The sequence below is a fragment of the Coenobita brevimanus genome, chromosome 51 (assembly GCF_032717465.1).
Source record: "Coenobita brevimanus isolate Jiangsu-jjx chromosome 51, ASM3271746v2, whole genome shotgun sequence".
Lineage (NCBI taxonomy): Eukaryota > Metazoa > Arthropoda > Malacostraca > Decapoda > Coenobitidae > Coenobita > Coenobita brevimanus.
In genome coordinates, this window is record NC_137004.1 from 12880605 (window position 1) to 12898261 (window position 17657).

The 17657-nt window shown below is 43.0% G+C and overlaps 1 protein-coding gene across 1 annotated transcript in view; it reads left to right on the plus strand.

Moving 5' to 3' along the window:
* The window catches only part of LOC145400089 (uncharacterized), a 212063-nt gene that overhangs the window by 131658 nt on the left and 62748 nt on the right, over positions 1-17657 (plus strand). Inside the window, exon 4 of the mRNA XM_080272593.1 lies at positions 3122-3321. Coding sequence (XP_080128719.1) covers positions 3122-3321 — 200 coding nt within the window. The remainder of the gene's footprint in view (positions 1-3121; positions 3322-17657) is intronic.

Sequence of the window (17657 nt, forward strand, 5' to 3'; positions counted from 1 at the left end):
TATGTTGAAAGTAATTCTAAAGTCATTTTCAGTATCGGCGCGGAAAGCGATCATCATTCGTTTAGTCTCGGATCACGCTAGGTCTCAACATGGGCGCCTGTTTAAACACACGCTAGCATTCGTTCCATCAAGTAGTTCACCAACTACTAATATTTTTACGCTGTATTTCAAAAGTTAATCCTCCTTACCATGCCCCTTAATGCAAGTGTAGCTTCTGCAATGAATAAAGGTGTTAAAAGGAGGAGTTTGCTTACACAAAAATGGGTCAGAATATTCTGCAGTGTTCAGTGATTACTGTAGGTTATTTTTTGTACTTAAATGTGCTTTACTTGTACATCAAACATTAGCTTCTTGCCCATATGGGCGTTATCAATATGCCAAAGATGACAATGTATTTTTTGCCTACATAAGTTTTATTTTTATTCCAAATATTACAGTTAACTAATTAATTTATTTTTTTGCCTGCACAGGCCTTAGTCACTTACTACAATTTAAAATGTAGGCTAGTTTCTTGTCATGGCCTTACCTGTAAATTATGCAATACAAAACTATCGTACATGATAGTTTGGTTATTTTAGTATCCTTTCATCTTTTGCAGTTATGTAGGGTTGACATATGCAACATATGTTAATAATTAACAAACATACCATATGTAGATAGTTTTTGGTATGAATTGGAGATTACCCTGATGGTCCGGACAATCTGCTAATTCGGACAACCCTTCCCCCCATATAGTCCGAATGAGAGAGGTTCTACTGATATATATATATATATATATATATATATATATATATATATATATTATATATATATACTATATATATATATATATATATATATATATATATATATATATACAGTATATATATATATATATATATATATATACAAATATAGACAAATAGATAATTATGGATATATCTATCTATCTATCTATATATATATTTTGGTGGTAGATGGGGACACACCATCCACTCACACAATGTAGTGCCTCTCCCAGATGGTTGGCCTTTCCTCTCTTCCTTCCATCTTTCCTTCCTTCCACTAATGTCATTCTTTCCTTCATTCTTTCCCCTTCCTTCTGTCTACGGGTGACTGTGCACTGAGTGACAAGCCAAATGGTTTCCTGTACACCAGGGAACCATTTACTATGCTTGGTGGCAACCATTTAATCAAACTACAGCACCTGGTGGTTTAGTGGGTAATTAAGGTGCTCCAACTGGATTGAGCCTCTGTCGGTTCATATCCAAGGAATGGTTAGGGTTTATTGCTCACGTAATGCCGATGTATATAGTATGCTGACTTATATATGAGTGTGTTGTCCCAGATGATTGGCTGGAGAGTGTAACTGTAAATGTGTATAAAGGGAAGGGTAATGCCCTGGAAAGGGGAAATTATAGAGGTATAAAGCTTTTAGATCAGATAATGAAGGTAATGGAGAGAGTTCTAGAAGGTATGATTAGGGAAAGAATTAATATTGATGAGATGCTTGTTGGGTTTATGCCAGGCAGGGAGACCACTGATGCCATATTCATTGTTCAGCAGCTTCAGGAGAAATGTGTAGAAAAGAAAAGTGAACTGTACTTTGTTTTTGTTGATTTCGAGAAGTTCTTTGGCAGAGTCCCTGGAGAGGTGGTGAAGTGGGCAATGAGAAAGCTTGGGATGGAGGAGGAGTGGCTGGCTAGGGTGGTTATGGCCATTTATGTGGGTGCTTGCACCCAGGTAAGAGTGATTGGAGATTTGAGTGATGACCGTGAATATTGGTTTGCATCAGTGGTCAGTTTCGAGTCCCTTGTTGTTTATCGTGGTACTCGAAGCCTTCTCACGTGACTTCAGAAATGGACTCCTGCGAGAGATGTTGTATGCTGCTGATTTGGTGTTAATTGCAGAGAATGAAAGGGGGGTTGGGGCAAGATTTATGAAGTGGAGAGTTAGTATGGGGTGCAAGAGCTTAAGAATAAATTTAGATAAAAGTAATGATGTCTAGGGTTGGTGATGGTACCATCAAAGAAGGAGAGTGGCCATGTGCAGTTTGCCACAAGGGTGTGGGAAGTAATTCCATCTTGTGCAGTGTTTGTGATAAGTGGGTTCATAAGAGATGTAGTGGTATTAGAGGTAGACTGTGAGGTAATGCTTATTTTATGTGTGCACTTTGTCGGGGAGAGCAGGTGGAAATTGTCAGGAGTGAAAGTATTCAACTTGCTGGTGAGTCACTTGAGTGTGTGGATGAGTTTTGTTATTTGGGAGACATGTTTTGTGCTGGAGGTGGGGCTGAAGCTAACTTTGAGGCTAGGGTGAGAAGTGGTTGGATGAAGTTCAGGGAGCGGTTGCCTCTTCTGACATTGAGAGGGCTCTCCCTACGTGCTAAGGGATCTTTGTATGCTACATATGTTAGGAATTTAATGATGTATGGTAGTGAGACCTGGGTTGTAAAGGAAGAGGATATTTGCAGGGTTATATGAACAGAAGTGACTGATTAGGTAGATGTGCACTGTGTCCCTGAGTGCAAGGCCTGGGTGGGCAAGGTTTACGATGGAGGAGTTGAGAGGTAGGATGGGACTGGAGTGTATTGGTGTTGTGATGAGGAGAGATAGATTGAGGTTGTTTGGGCATGTGGAGAGGATGGGGGATGATAATTGGATGCAGAAAGTGAGAAGCGTTGATATTGGGGGCGGGGTTGCAAGGGGTAGAGCAAAAAAGACATGGGACGAGGTCATGAAGTGTGACCTCAGGGTTAAGGGACTGAGCAGGGAGGCTGCCAGAGATTGAGCAGCATAGACAGCTGCCATTAGGTGACCAAGGCCGAGGCATGCATGCATGTTAGAGCCTTCAAAAACGAAATGAAACAAATCTCTCGAAATTCTTTTGAAAAACTTATTTTTGAGAATTTGCTGTTTGTGTTTTGATTGCACTATACAGTAATATTTGTTAAAATATATATTCAGTATATATATATATATATACATACATACATATTTATATATGCTACTTGTTATTATCAGTTTCAAAAGTCTTTTTGCTGCTTGTTATATTACATTGTTATTGGAAAATGGATAAATTGATGATTGTAATGATGATTGGCCTTTCAGGTTTATCTATTACACACTCAAACTTTTTTCAGATCAACACAGAACTGAAGAAGCTGCTGGTTGCCTCAGTTGGAGAGGATGTGCAGGGGCGGGTGCAGTGCCTGACTGAGGACAAGGCAAGGATGGCTACCATGATTCGCCGCTATTCAGAGCGTGTTGACCGCGATTATGAGGAAAAAGAACGTATTGGAATTCAGTGTGATGTATGGAGATCAAAATTTCTTGGTAGCAGGTGAGGTGGTATTAACACAGGCTTTTATGACTCTATCTCAACTACAGTAAAACCTTGATATAACGGACTTTAATATACCGGAATTTGCTTTCATGTGAATCGAGGAGCCGGCCGGACTAACAGTAAGGTAAATAAAAGACACATTTATCAGTTTACAGTACTGTATTATTATATGTATTATACCATTTGATTAGTGTAGTGAATGTATAATACAGTACAGTACTGCAGTGGTAGTGAAAAACCCTTGATGTGATCCGGACTAATGTCTGATATATCGGAAAGAGCCCGGGTTAGCAGGGGGAAGTCCAGATGTCTCTTTTATCAGACTTTCACCTTTTTTTGAATGGCTTGTGCCCCAATTAATCTGTTATACAGAGGCTTTACTGTATATGTATTGGCCGTCATTGGCTGGAATGAAATACAATAATCCCTGTAATATCCTTACGCCCAATAACTGGACACCCCATTACCCAGACATTTTGGGTCCCGGCCTTCGGAACCTAGAAATGGCCAAAAAATGTAAAATGGAAAAAAAAAAAAAATCAGACATTTTTTTCAACCGTACTTTGAACTTGGCACGTGGCACTGAACAGCTGTGTTTACATGCGGCTCCTTCCTTCCCCCTCCCCAGTTACCACCTAATTACCATCCTGACTTGACACTCATTGCAGTAGATGCCGCACGTGCTCACTTTTGTGAATAAACAGCGAATAAACTGCAAAACCTTGCCACAAGACCACATTGGAATTTACAGTGTTGTGCAGTGTTAAGAAATTAGAATTCAGAGTGCAAAGATTAAGTTTCAATTTGTTTCGTTTTTAAAGGCTCCAACATCCTTGCATGCATCGGCCTTGGTCACCTAATGGCGGCTCTCCATGGTGCACGATCTATTGCAGCCTCCCTGTTCAGTCCCTTAACCATGAGGTCACACTTAATGACCTCGTCCCATGTCATTCTCGGTCTACCCCTCATAACCCCACCCCCAGTATTAACACTTCTCACCTTCCTCATGCAATTCTCATCCCCCATCCTCTCCACATGCCCAAACCATCTCAATCTACCTCTCCTCATCACAACACCAATACATTCGAGGCCCATCCTACCTCTCAACTCTTCCTTCGTAAACCCAGCTCCCCCAGATCTTGCACGCAGGGACGCACTACACATCCACCTAATCATTTTCATTTCTGTACGTCTGAGCCTGCGAATATCCTCCTCCTTTACTGCCTGGGTCTCACTACCATACAGCATTAAACTCCTAACACATGCTGCATACAAACACCCCTTAGCACGTAGGGAGAGTCCTCTCAATGTCAGAAGAGGCAAGAGCTCCCTGAACTTCTTCCAACCACTTCTCACCCTAGCCACAGAGCTAGTTCCAGCCCCACCTCCAGCACACATGTCTCCCATATAACAAAACTCCTCCACACACTCAAGAGATTCACCAACAAGTTCAATCCTTTCACGCCTGACAATTTCCACCTGCTCTCCCCGACACGCCGTACACATATAATCAGCATTATCTTGCAATCTACCTCTGATACCACTACATCTCTTATGCACCCATTTATCACAAACACCGCACAAGTTGGAATTACTTTCCACGCCTTTGTGGCAAACTGCACGTAGCCACTCTCCCTCGTCTTTGACAGTACAGCCACCAACCCTAGATATCATCACGTTTGTTTTATCTCCATTTACCCCTCAGCCCTTGTGACCCTGCCAACGGGGTTTTGTAATTTATGAATGTGTGTAATCCAAAATTTAATGGAAGTTTTAATGATTAATAAATTTATGGCAAATAGATCGCCATTTTATTCCGGCTGACTGCTGATTCTCAAAAGATGAGAATTAACACTGTCTCTCTCTGCAGTACACAGCGGAGATTAATTACTCACAAATGCTGTACAGTCGGTACTGCAGGCCCCTGAGTTTTTACCCCCTGACAATCAATATTTAATATTAATAACAAACAGTTCTTGCTGAAGCTTAACCCCTTGCTAGCACAACGGATTTCAGAATTAATATGAGATAACTGCTTTAAGTACAGTTATGAAAAATAAGTAAGTTGTGCGAGCTAAGATAAGCAGACTAAAGAAGCTCGTGGTGAAATAAAACACGAATAACAATTAAGGTCAAAGGAAAGACCTGTAAATTTATTGATTACAAAGAAATAAATTTACGTTACATTTCAAAATTAATTCAGATATTAACGGAATGCACTTACTCACTCTTTCACAAAGCTAGCTAAAATGATTATTTTAAAACTAAGAAAAAAACTAAAGAAATACTGGTCAATGTAGCGTATCACCAAGGAAGGGTGGGAGCCTGGAGAACTGTAGATCTAGTGGAGTCTGGGTGCCAGAAGACCTCTCTCACTCCCACTACTGGAACACAGAACCACACTCCGCCGCGACATATAAAGGACTGATTCAAATACGATGTGTGGGGTAGGATGCCCAGGCCAGCCAGAAGAAGGCGTGGCCAACGGTTGAGGCAAGCAGGGGCGAACAATATAGAAACAATAATGTCGCTCAGTAGGGCACTTAAGGACGTGCATTAGAACGGTCACTTTTGCAACAGTGACGAATGTTTTGAAAAAAGTATACCATCGAAATGGAGAGAGAAACGGTTAACTGAACGATACACAGTGAGTTTTCCACTAAAGTTCGTGGTTTCACACAAAAGGAAAATGTCGCGAGTTTGATTCGTGACATTACACCCCTTCAAAATGAAATTTTTTCCTTATGGGAAAAAATTTGTGGATATATATATATATATATATATATATATATACAGTAATCCCTCTAATATCCGAACGCCCAATATCCGAACATCCCCACTAACCGGACATAATCCTCCTGGGATCCAATATTCCCAAAATGGGCCAAAAACTGCAAAAAATTCGAAAAAAATCTGACTTTTTTCCCTCCCATAATTTGAAATTCCCGCCTGGCGCCAAACAGCTGTTACACCATGGTCCCTTCACCCCTTCCTTCCTCCCCCTCCCCCTCCCCTGTCAGGTTGCCATTTGGTATTTTTCATTACCAAGTGTGGGCCAATTTGGTAATGAAAATTTAGTTTGGTAATGCATTAGAATAATGCATTACCAAATGGATTTTTCACATGTATGAGGATACACAGGATGGAGATGGTGGATTGTTTGCTCTCTCTGATTAATCTGCTACCCTACATAGTGTGAAAATAATCAACATGGTGTTAGTTATAAGGAGAGTGATTACATGTATTTCCACTTGTATATATAATTAGTGAAGAATATATGCTAGCTTTACGAATTTGGTAATGAAAAGTTATATTTGACAATGAAAGTTGAGGAGATTGGTAATGTGGCTGTTGCGATCTGGCAACTCTGTTACCCCACCAACATCAACAGTCACAGCTTAACTCCGATGGAGAGCAGATGCTCATAACAGTGCAAGCCACAGGTGCTTGTTTTTTGTGAATAAACAGTGAATAAACTGCAATACCTTGCCACTAGAACACACAGGAATTTACAGTGTTATGCAGTGTTAAGAAATTAGAATTTAGAGTGCAGAGGATTAACTGTGGACTGCAAACTGGCGGTTCAAACCAGTCCAAGACCAAGGGACTTGTAAGTACCCAGAATGTTTAATATTGTATAAACTCACCTCTAAAACCTCATTTTATGGTTCTTTTGCATTTATTTCAGTCTTTTATGTCCCTTATTGGTGTGATTTGGGTCTTAAATAGGTGCTATGCATGTCCAGAGGGAGTTGTATAGGTGTTTTTCAGAGTTAGGGTCCGTAAGTACTAGTCCATAAGCTGGGGCCCAATATCCGGACAGGACCACTATCCGGACCTGCCTATGGCTCTATTGATCCGGATATTGGAGGGGTTACTGTATATATATATGTACACATCCTAACTCAGTCACACAAGATTCACACTGTGGTGTGTGTGTTATCCTGCTACAGGAGAAAATCACTATCGCCAATGAGCGTAAAAACCTCGTATTTACGTTAATAGAGGCAAGCTTGAGGGAAAAAACTCCGTGACAACAATGAAAATCCTGTACTTAGGTCAAACTGAGCGAAAGTTCACTATGTTTACACTGACAACTAATTGTTGTGTAGCATGATGTATGTAATACACGGTGTAGGTGTGACAGTTGTGTTGTAACTGTACGTAGGTGTAAAATCATGTAATACAGTAAATATTAATAATATGGCGACAACGAAGGCAGAGGAGAAGAGGCGGCAGCGTGCGGCAGATGATCAGCTGGCCCGCATAGCAAAACTACTACACCCATTGCTGTACCTGCAAAATCAATTAAGTCTGAGCATCAAACGTGTCAGTGAGACAAAAATTCTTACTACGTTACAATTACTCTCTCTGCTTAGCAATCAGTACATGTTACAAAAGGTACGCTCTAGCTGAAAAATACGAGTGACAGCCTAAGCTTCGTACATTCGAGGTCGCCATTAATTTATTAGGTACATTATTAACCAGGAAACGTAGTCCCTGGACGCCGTTGGTCTCGAGGACTCGTGTAGTTTACTGGTTAAACTTTACACTTACGATTAGTGTTGGGAAGTTGAGAATCCTTATGCAAACTCGGGCTCGTGTGTCCACAGACACAGCCTCGGGTCGCCTCTGCGGGGTTCTCTCTCGAACTTCCCCCTTAACCTATCTATCTATCTATATACCTAGGCTGCTTCCCCCAAGGAAAGGGAGGTAGCCGAGACAGGACGACACACTCTCCATTTACTCATCCATTCAAACACATTCATTCGCATCTTAGCCCCAAAGGGGAGAATGGACAGATCCTCACCGCACCACACCGCACAAGGGTCAACTGCGCAATGCAATCAGTGACATCCGCAGCAGGGCCCGACAGCAGAACTGGTTTACCCCTGCCACATCATAACAGACCCATCCCCTTACCCGCACCTGACCTGACTAGCTGATCAGACCAAATGCGGGAGAATATCCCCTCAGGGCTGCGTCATCACTTATTCATTCACAATTTCTCTCCATTTATTTCTGTCACGCACAGCCACTCTTCCTTGCTCAACAGACATCCCTCTCGCATCCAGCGCTCTCTTCACACTGTCCATCCATCCTATTCGTGGTCTTCCTCTCAGCCTTACACCTCTCACATCAGATCTAGTACTCTTTTTCACCAATAGCTCATTATCCATTCTCTCCATATGCCCAAACCATCGCAACACCCTCTGCTCAACTCTACCAGCCATCTCCCAAACAACTCCAGTTCTCCTTCGCACTTCATCATTTCGCACCCGATCCATACGCGTCACTCCACACATACTCCTCAGACACCTCATCTCCATTACATTCAAACTTTTCCTCTCTGCTACACCCATATTCCATGTTTCAGCTCCATATAATGCAGTCGGTACCACAACACCCTCATACAACCTTCTCTTTACGTCCATTCTAAGCGAACGACATTTAAACACTTTTTTCATTCCTCCCAGTACCTTTCCTACTTCATTTATTCTAAACTTCACTTCTGCATCTATTCTTCCATCCACAGCAACATGTGACCCTAGATATTTAAATCAATCTACCTCCTCAAGCAACTCACCATTCAAAACTATATTCATCCCCCTACCATCAATCAACCTCGTACACTTCATCACTTTACTCTTATTCTCATTTACTTTCAATTTCCTCCTTTCGCACACCCTTCCAAACTCCTCTACCACCTGTCTCAATCTCTCCTCTGAATCAGTCACCAGTGCAGTATCATCTGCAAACAGCCGCTGCTTCAGATTCCACTCTCCACCATCAACATTTACCAGACTCAGACCACCTAAAACTCTTGCATTCACCTCCCTTACAACACCATCCATGTAAATATTAAACAACCAAGGTGACATCACACATCCCTGTCGCAGCCCCACTCTCACGGGAAACCAATCACTCACAGCATTTCTCACACTTACACACGCTCTACTATTTACAAAAAAACTTTTCATCCCTTTTAGTAACCTACCATCAAGTCCATACAATCTTAAACCAGTCCTACAGTACTTATATTAATATCGGGGAGCTGAGAATCCTTGTGCAAACTCGGGCTCGTGTGTCCGCAGACACAGCCTCGGACTGCACACGGGTCCTCAAACTTCCCCCCTTTAGCCTAGAGTACACATGTATATACAACATCGTGGCAGCTGAGAATCCTTACGCAAACTCGGGCTCGTGTGTCCGCAGACACAGCCTCGGGTCGCCTCTGCGGGGTTCTCAACTTCCCCCTTAACTTACGGTACATATGTATGTACAGGCCCTGGACATGATGTGTCCTGTGGGGCCAATGGGCGAGATGTCAGGTCTGCACCCTCTTCACCACTACCCTGTCTCTCAACTGACTCAGAGATTACGGGTGTAGTTTCAAATGGCATAGGAAGGACATGTCCCTGATTAGTGGTACTTTGACACACACTGCAGGAACGCACAAAGCTATCTATGTCTCGTCCCATCCCTGGCCAGAAAAAGTTAGCTCGGATACGGCCCTGGGTGTTCCTTTTGCCCATGTGACCTCCTGAGGATGAACAATGATCCCATTGTAACACTGCTGGCCAGTACTTGGCGGGAACGACAAACTGCAGTTGAACCTCGCCCTTGGGTGTTCGTGATTCACGGTAGAGCCGTCCTTGTTTACGAAGGAACTTGGCTCGACCTTCCAGTGAATACTTTATCACTCTACCCTTTTGTTTCTTTCGCACGGCAGCAAGTGTCGGGTCAGAATGTTGTTCTTGAACAACAATTTGGTTACTCATCAGATCTTGCGGCAATTCAATGGTCACTGGGGTGACACAATCTGGAACCTCAGTCATGGCTCGTGTTACTGTAGCCGAAGTCTGAGTAGCGTCATCTTCGGTGCAACTATACTTGGCACCGGGAATATTGCGTACGATTAGGTCAAATAAAGGTTCTGGCATGACAACTGCGAGTGTCGTACCAGTATAAAATGGAGATGCCACCTGGATACATACCTCAGAGAACAATCTCAATGATCCATCTATAAGGTTAGCATGGATCTGTCGACCTGTGTACTGCTCAGGCCGAACTAGACTCTGCTTGACAGAGCAACCTGAGGATCCATTATCTCTCAGGACCTTCACAGGGATGTCTTCCACAAACCCTGGCTGAACAAGGAAGGTACTGTCACCTGTGGGAGGGCCTGTGGAGGAAGCAGCTAGCCACTCATGAGACTGCTGAATAAATGATGCAGCAAACATTGTGCCTTGTGAACTAGATACTTGAGGGGTCGTACTCACTGTCTGTGGAGGGGGGTTCACTGTCGCTGTGGGACTAGAGAACTGTGGGGGAGTACCCGTACTGGTAGGGACGTGACCACCGTGCTCCTGGTGAGGAATGAAGGCTGCGTTCGCCTCCTGCCTCCTATTCACTTGAGCTGGTGGTGAAAAGGACAGTCCCGACGGTCAGTTGCGTGGCTGATACTGCTGCTGGTTAGGGTACCTGTTGTACCGCTTCCAGTCAGGCTTCTTAGTGTTTTGCCCCTGGTCCTTCCACTGCTTTTTTGGACCTTGGCCATTATTCTGAAAACAGCCTTGTTGCTGGAGTTCAGTTTGAGACAGTTTCCCAGACTTGGATGTATCTTTTCTGCTGTTCCAGGTGTTTTGCTTACGAGTTTGGTACCCGTAAGCAGTGAAGAATGCATCAGCCTTTTCCACCATTTGTCTGGCATCTTTCACCTGGCAGATCTTAAGCTGTGCTATGAGCTCAGCAGGCCACGACTTCTCTAGCTGTGTATGCAGCATGAGGTTAGTGGACGAGTTTCCAGTCAAAATTTTTTTGAAGTTAGATACTTGTATGGGTAAAAGATACTCAGAAAATAACTATGTCAACCATTATTTCCAATAAAAATGTCCAGAAACATGAAAAAATCATAGATAAAGTAGTCAAAAAATCACGTGACATTGAAACGGCCTGTGATTGGTCGTGACGTCACCTCTCACACTGAGGCAGCATAGTCTGCTTTGTTAACGTTTAGCCAGGATACACTGTGCTTATTTCTGACCTCTAAGAATGTCCAGTGACAAGAGGAATAATTGCTAATGTTTCGTTCCAGTGTGTAAGTGCACTGACAAAAGCACAGTAGGGAAATTATTCCTCTGTATACTAGCCAGTAACAATAAACGAAAGCAGTGGTGGCTGGCTGCTCGTCGGAAGTTCCCAGTGCTGGAATGCAGTCTTTACTGTCGTGAAAATGTTATATTCTTCACCATATAGGTTCATATACACCTGATTATCTGAAATTCAGTTAAAAAACTATGCTTTATTTAATTATTAATAGAATATTAGGAGTCAGAGCAAAAACGTGCTAAGGTTAGCAGGTATTTCTACTTTAGATCGCCAACATGCCTTGACAGACTTCTGTTTTGCACAGATACTGATTTTAAGGGTAAATAAGTGCATTTGTATGTTAAATTAATATTTATACAAAGCAGAAGTCTGCCAAGGCATGCTGTTCTGCTGATTTTAGCCCGTTTTCGCTGTGAATCCGGATTTTTTAAAAGGTAAAATTAAATACAAAAATTTGACCAGATTTCGAATAATTAGGTGAGTATGAACCTCTATGGTGATAAAATCTATAACACTTACCAATTAAAAAGTGCCAATTCGGTGTTGATTCTGTAAATGACCGCCGATTCGGTATTTCGCCACACTCCCCTGAAGTACCATAGTTGAGTCACTGAAACTTTTTTTTCTTCAGAACACTAATAATGAAGAGGTCAGATATTATGATCTGAGCATAATACCATCATAAACTTATACAACTGATACTGTACGGCATACATTTAACACTTCCCACCTCATGAGGTACGAGCATCGCTCGGGAATGGTGTAGCTGTAAAGCTACTTCTGGTCGATTTCACCACAATTTACTTGCCTAACAGGTACCACCCATTTACACCATGAAAAATATTCCTTCACAACATACCTGAAGGGGGTAGTTTGAATCTACGGTGGCCATGTTGGTACAACTGTCATCTCTGTTACTGGTAAAGTATTGTGTGATGGATTGGAGCGTCGTCTGCAGTGTGAATGCTGACGTCATCGCCAACATGGCGGCTCCTTCCCTCCAGCCGTAAAGAATTAAAGTTATCACGTCTTGTTCAGTGCAAATGATAAATGAAATTTAAAGATACATATACCGTAAGTTTTTAAGTACATGGCGGAGTGCACTGGCCATGTTTACCCAGAACCGACAACTCGTCCATTATCCCCTCTAGCATGTGAGGGGTCCCATCTTTTTCCATCCACTCACCTAAGTAAGCAGTGAGACTGTCAAGGAACTGAACAGCTGTCTCCTTGTCTTGGAGACGAGCTCGCATGAACTGAACTTTGGCGTCGTCTACTGTGAGACCATACGCCTTAATGAGTGCAGCTTTCGTCATCTCATACGTGAGATTGTCTCCACGAATTCTGTGGAGAATATCGAGGGCAGGGCCCTCAAATAAACTAAAATTGGAGCCGCTTAGCTGCCTCATCCAGTTGATACATGTCTGCCATGTCCTCAAAATGAGCTATGTACGGCTCGATTCGCTCGCCTTCCTTATATGAAGGAAGCTTGATGCATGGGGTCGCCAGGACATGTGTAGGAGGAGCGCTAGTGGAGATTGGACCAACTGCACCAGACGTGTCTGAAGCCAAGGAATCTCGCTTGAGCTTCAACATTTCAAATTCATGTTTTTCACGTGCTACTCGTTCGGCATGTTCGTGTTCTCGTTCTCTCTCTCTCGTTCCTCACGCTGTTCTCGCTCGTGTTCTAAGTCAAGTTCGCGCTGTTTTCGCTCGTGTTTGCTCTGTTCTCGCTTGTGTTCGCGCTGTTCTCACTCGTGTTCGCGCTGTTCTCGCTCGTATTCGCGCTCCTTCTCACACTGCTCTTGCTCATATGCACGCTCTCTTTCACGTTGTTCGCGCTGTTCTCGCTCGTATTCGCGCTGAATCTTATGCTCTTCACGGGGATCATTCTCGCGCTGCTGCTCCTGATTATGCTGTGAGAGTATGTACTCTTTAATTTCCTGGGGATCGGTAAGCCCCATGTCTTTGGCTTCCTGTAAAAATACGGTGGTAGCCGTGACGCTAATTTACTAAACAAGCCAAAACTGAGTACTGACTGCTGCTTCGCAGACGAATGCTAATAAACACAAGTAAAGAATACAGACACAAGCTAGTGGTGACCAGTCTTATCTAGTTAACTGGCAAAGAATAAAGCAAAAATGCAAATGACTGGGAAGACTCAATAATTAACGCAATGGGTATGGCGACTTCCCAGGAGTGAATAAAATCGTCTGGCGTTACCAAGAATAAAGTACTAAATAGAGTTAAGTACTCTATGGATTAATAAAGCAGAAATTCACTTGCTAAACTAACGGTAAACACCAGTAAGCTTGTGCCTATAACCTTTAGTTATTATAACTAATAACTAACTAGCTGAGTTAGTGAGTTTTATTTCGTTAATAATAGTACTAGGAGTTAAATCCTGAAATGAGGTCGCCAGTTGTCAGCGGGGTTTTATAATTTATGAATGTGTGTAATCCAAAATTTAATGGAAGTTTTAATGATTAATAAATTTATGGCAAATAGATCGCCATTTTATTCCGGCTGACTGCCGATTCTCAAAAGATGAGAATTAACGCTGTCTCTCTCTACAGTACACAGCGAAGATTAATTACTCACAAATGCTGTACAGTCAGTACTGCAGGCCCCTGAGAGTTTTTACCCCCTGACATTCAATATTTAATATTAATAACAGACAGGTTCCTGCTGAAGCTTAACCCCTAGCAAGCACAACGGATTTCAGAATTAATATGAGAGAACTGCTTTAAGTAAGTTGTGCGAGCTAAGATAAGCAGACTAAAGAAGCTCGTGGTGAAATAAAACACAAATAACAATTAAGCTCAAAGGAAAGACCTGTAAATTTATTGATTACAAAGAATAAATTTACGTTACATTTCAAAATGAATTCAGATATTAACGGAATGCACTCACTCACTCTTTCACAAAGCTAGCTAAAATAATTATTTTAAAACTAAGAAAAAAACTAAAGAAATACTGGTCAATATAGTGTATCACCAAGGAAGGGTGGGAGCCTGGAGAACTGTAGATCTAGTGGAGTCTGGGTGCCAGAAGACCTCTCTCACTCTCACTACTGGAACACAGAACCACACTCCGTCGCGACATATAAAGGACTGATTCAAATACGATATGTGGGGTAGGATGCCCAGGCCAGCCGGAAGAAGGCGTGGCCAATGGTTGAGGTAAGCAGGGGTGAACAATATAGAAACAATAATATCGCTCAGTAGAGCACTTAATGACGTGCATTAGAACGGTCACTTTTGAAACAGTGACGAATGTTTTGAACAAAGTATACCATCGAAATGGAGAAAGAAACGATTAACTGAACGATACACAGTGAGTTTTCCACTAAAGTTCGTGGTTTCTCACAAAAGGAAAATGTCGCGAGTTTGATTCGTGACAGCCCCATACCACCTCTACACTTCCTAGACCTTTCCTCTGCCTCCCTTTCGTTCCCTGCAATCAACACCAAATCATCAGCATACAACATTTCCCACGGGAGGCCGCTTCTGAAGTCACATGAGAGGGCTTCAAGTACCATGATAAACAACATGGGACTCAAAACTGACCCCTGATGCACACCAACGCTCACGGAAAACTCATCACTCAAATCTCCATTCACTCCTACCTGGGTGCGAGCACCCACATACATAGCCATAACTACCCTAACCAGCCACTCCTCCAAGCCAGGCTTTCTCATTGCCCACTTCACCATCTCTCTAGGGACTTTGTCAAAGGCCTTCTCCAAATCAACGAAAACAAAATACAGATCCCTTTTCTTACCAATATATTTTTCCTGAAGCTGTTGAACAATGAATGTGGCATCAGTGGTCCCCCTACCTGGCATAAACACAAACTGCTGCTCATCAATATTCACTCTTTCTTTAATCATACCTTCTAAAACTCCCTCCATTACCTTCATTATCTGATCTAAAAGCTTTATACCTCTATAATATCCCCTTTCCAGGGCATCACCCTTCCCTTTATACACATTTACATTTATACTCTTCAGCCAATCATCTGGGACAACACACTCATAATTAATCATATTTATCAGATCAGTGACTAACCTCATCCCTATATCTCCTGAGGCCTTCAACATTTTGGCAGTCAATCCAGACACACCTGCTGCCTTCCCCACCTTCATCTTGCCTATTGTCTCACTCACAGTATCATCATCAATCAAAGGCCAAGGGCCAAACACTGGATCTGCTGGCTCCAAACCATCCCTGTCCCAGTCAAACTCCTCATAACTCTTTAGCCAATCATCTGGGACAACACACTCATAAATAATCATATTTATCAGGTCAGTGACTAACCTCACCCCTAGGTCTCCTGAGGCCTTCAACATTTCGGCAGTCAATTCAGACATACCTGCTGCCTTCCCCACCTTCATCTTGCCTATTGCCTCACTCACAGTATCAGCATCAATCAAAGGCCAAGGGCCAAACACTGGATCTGCTGGCTCCAAACCATCCCTGTCCCAGTCAAACTCCTCATTCAACAACCGGCTATAATGCTTTCACCATGCATCATTAATATCGACACTGTTCATCACTACCCTTCCTTCATCATTCTTCACACACTGCTCATCTGTAATATCCAAATTATCCCTCTTCATCTGATTTGCCACCTTAAATATCATATTTTTCCTTTCCCCATGATTTAGGTTATCAAGTAAAAGTCTCTGTGACTTAGACTTCACCCTGTATACCTCTCTTCTAGCCCTGCGCTTGGCAGCCAAGTATTTCTCCTTGCTACCACCCTTCTTCCATTCCTGGAAAAGCCTTCTTTTCTCCTTAACTGTAGCTTCTATATCCTCATCCCACCACCAAGTTACTTTATGTCTTGGTGGTCCTCTTGTCCAACTGCATAATGCATCAGTAACTCCCAGTAGGTTGTTCTTGAGGGCTCTGTACTGTTCATTAACGCCTCTGTCTGTGGCTCCCTGCTCAGCCACCACTCTCCTCATCTCACTATAGAAGGCATCCCTTACTTCTTGGTTTTCCAGCTTCCATATTTTCCTCCTAGTTACATAAGTCCTCTTTTTCATCACTCGTTCTTTAAGCACCATATAACAAATCAATAGTTTGTGCTGCTGCACACACTCCTCACTTCCTATAACTTTAACATCCCTCACTAACCTCCTATCAGCCCTCCTAACCAGAAAATAATCTATCTGACTGCTATTTCGCCCAGACTCATACGTAATTAACCCACTCTCTCTTTTCTTGAAATATGTGTTGCACACATTCATGTCCGTTGCCTCCTCAAACTCAAGTATCCTTTCCCCTTTCGCATTCCTTATACCATATGCACATCCCCCATGTACTCCTTCATAACCTTGTGCTGCTTCACCTACATGACCATTTAAGTCCCCTCCCAAAACCACTATCTCATCATCCCGCATACCACCTACTACATGTATTAAATCATCCCAAAATCTACCTTGCTCTACTTCATCCAATCCTGCCCGTGGAGCATATGCTGATATAATTGCAGTTATCTTTCTACCGAACAGAATTTTCACTATCAATATCCTATCGCTTACTCTCATAACATGCATAACATATTCCACCCATTTCTCCGCAACCATCACACCAACACCCCCATATCAGTCTGTCCTCCCCTGCCAAAACAACTTATGGTAACAATCCTTCCCAACAATCTTTCTGGGTGATCCACCCCTGTACTGGACTTCCTGCAAACACGCCACAACCACCCACTTCCTACTGAATGCCTCAACGACTTCCCCCGCTCTTCCCCTCGAACTTCCCACATTCCGTGAACCCACCCTCATCTCCCTGGGTGATTTACTGTCCTCAGGCTTGCTTTGAAACTTATTCTTGTATTTTGTCATAGTCAGTATTGATAATGAGGGATAGATATACCACAGGCCCGACTCACTGCACAATCCCAGATCCAGGCAATGGATCTGGGACCCCTAGCCCACCAGCTTACCGGTGGCTGTGGTAGTGGCCTTGGGGCACCCTGCCAGGACAGCTGCAGGGACACCCTCCAAGCTTGCCTTGGCACTGCAACTATCCCGCCATTATACATCCACTGATAGGGCAGCCTACTGGGGCGTTACTCCCAGGTTCAGGCCCCTTTCTATTGGGCAAAAGCGGCAGCCTGGGAACCGTAGTGCCCTGTATCCTCTAGCACAGGCTCGAGCCCCATCTCCCGTGGATCCATGATCTATGCCGGCTAACCCCCCCCCC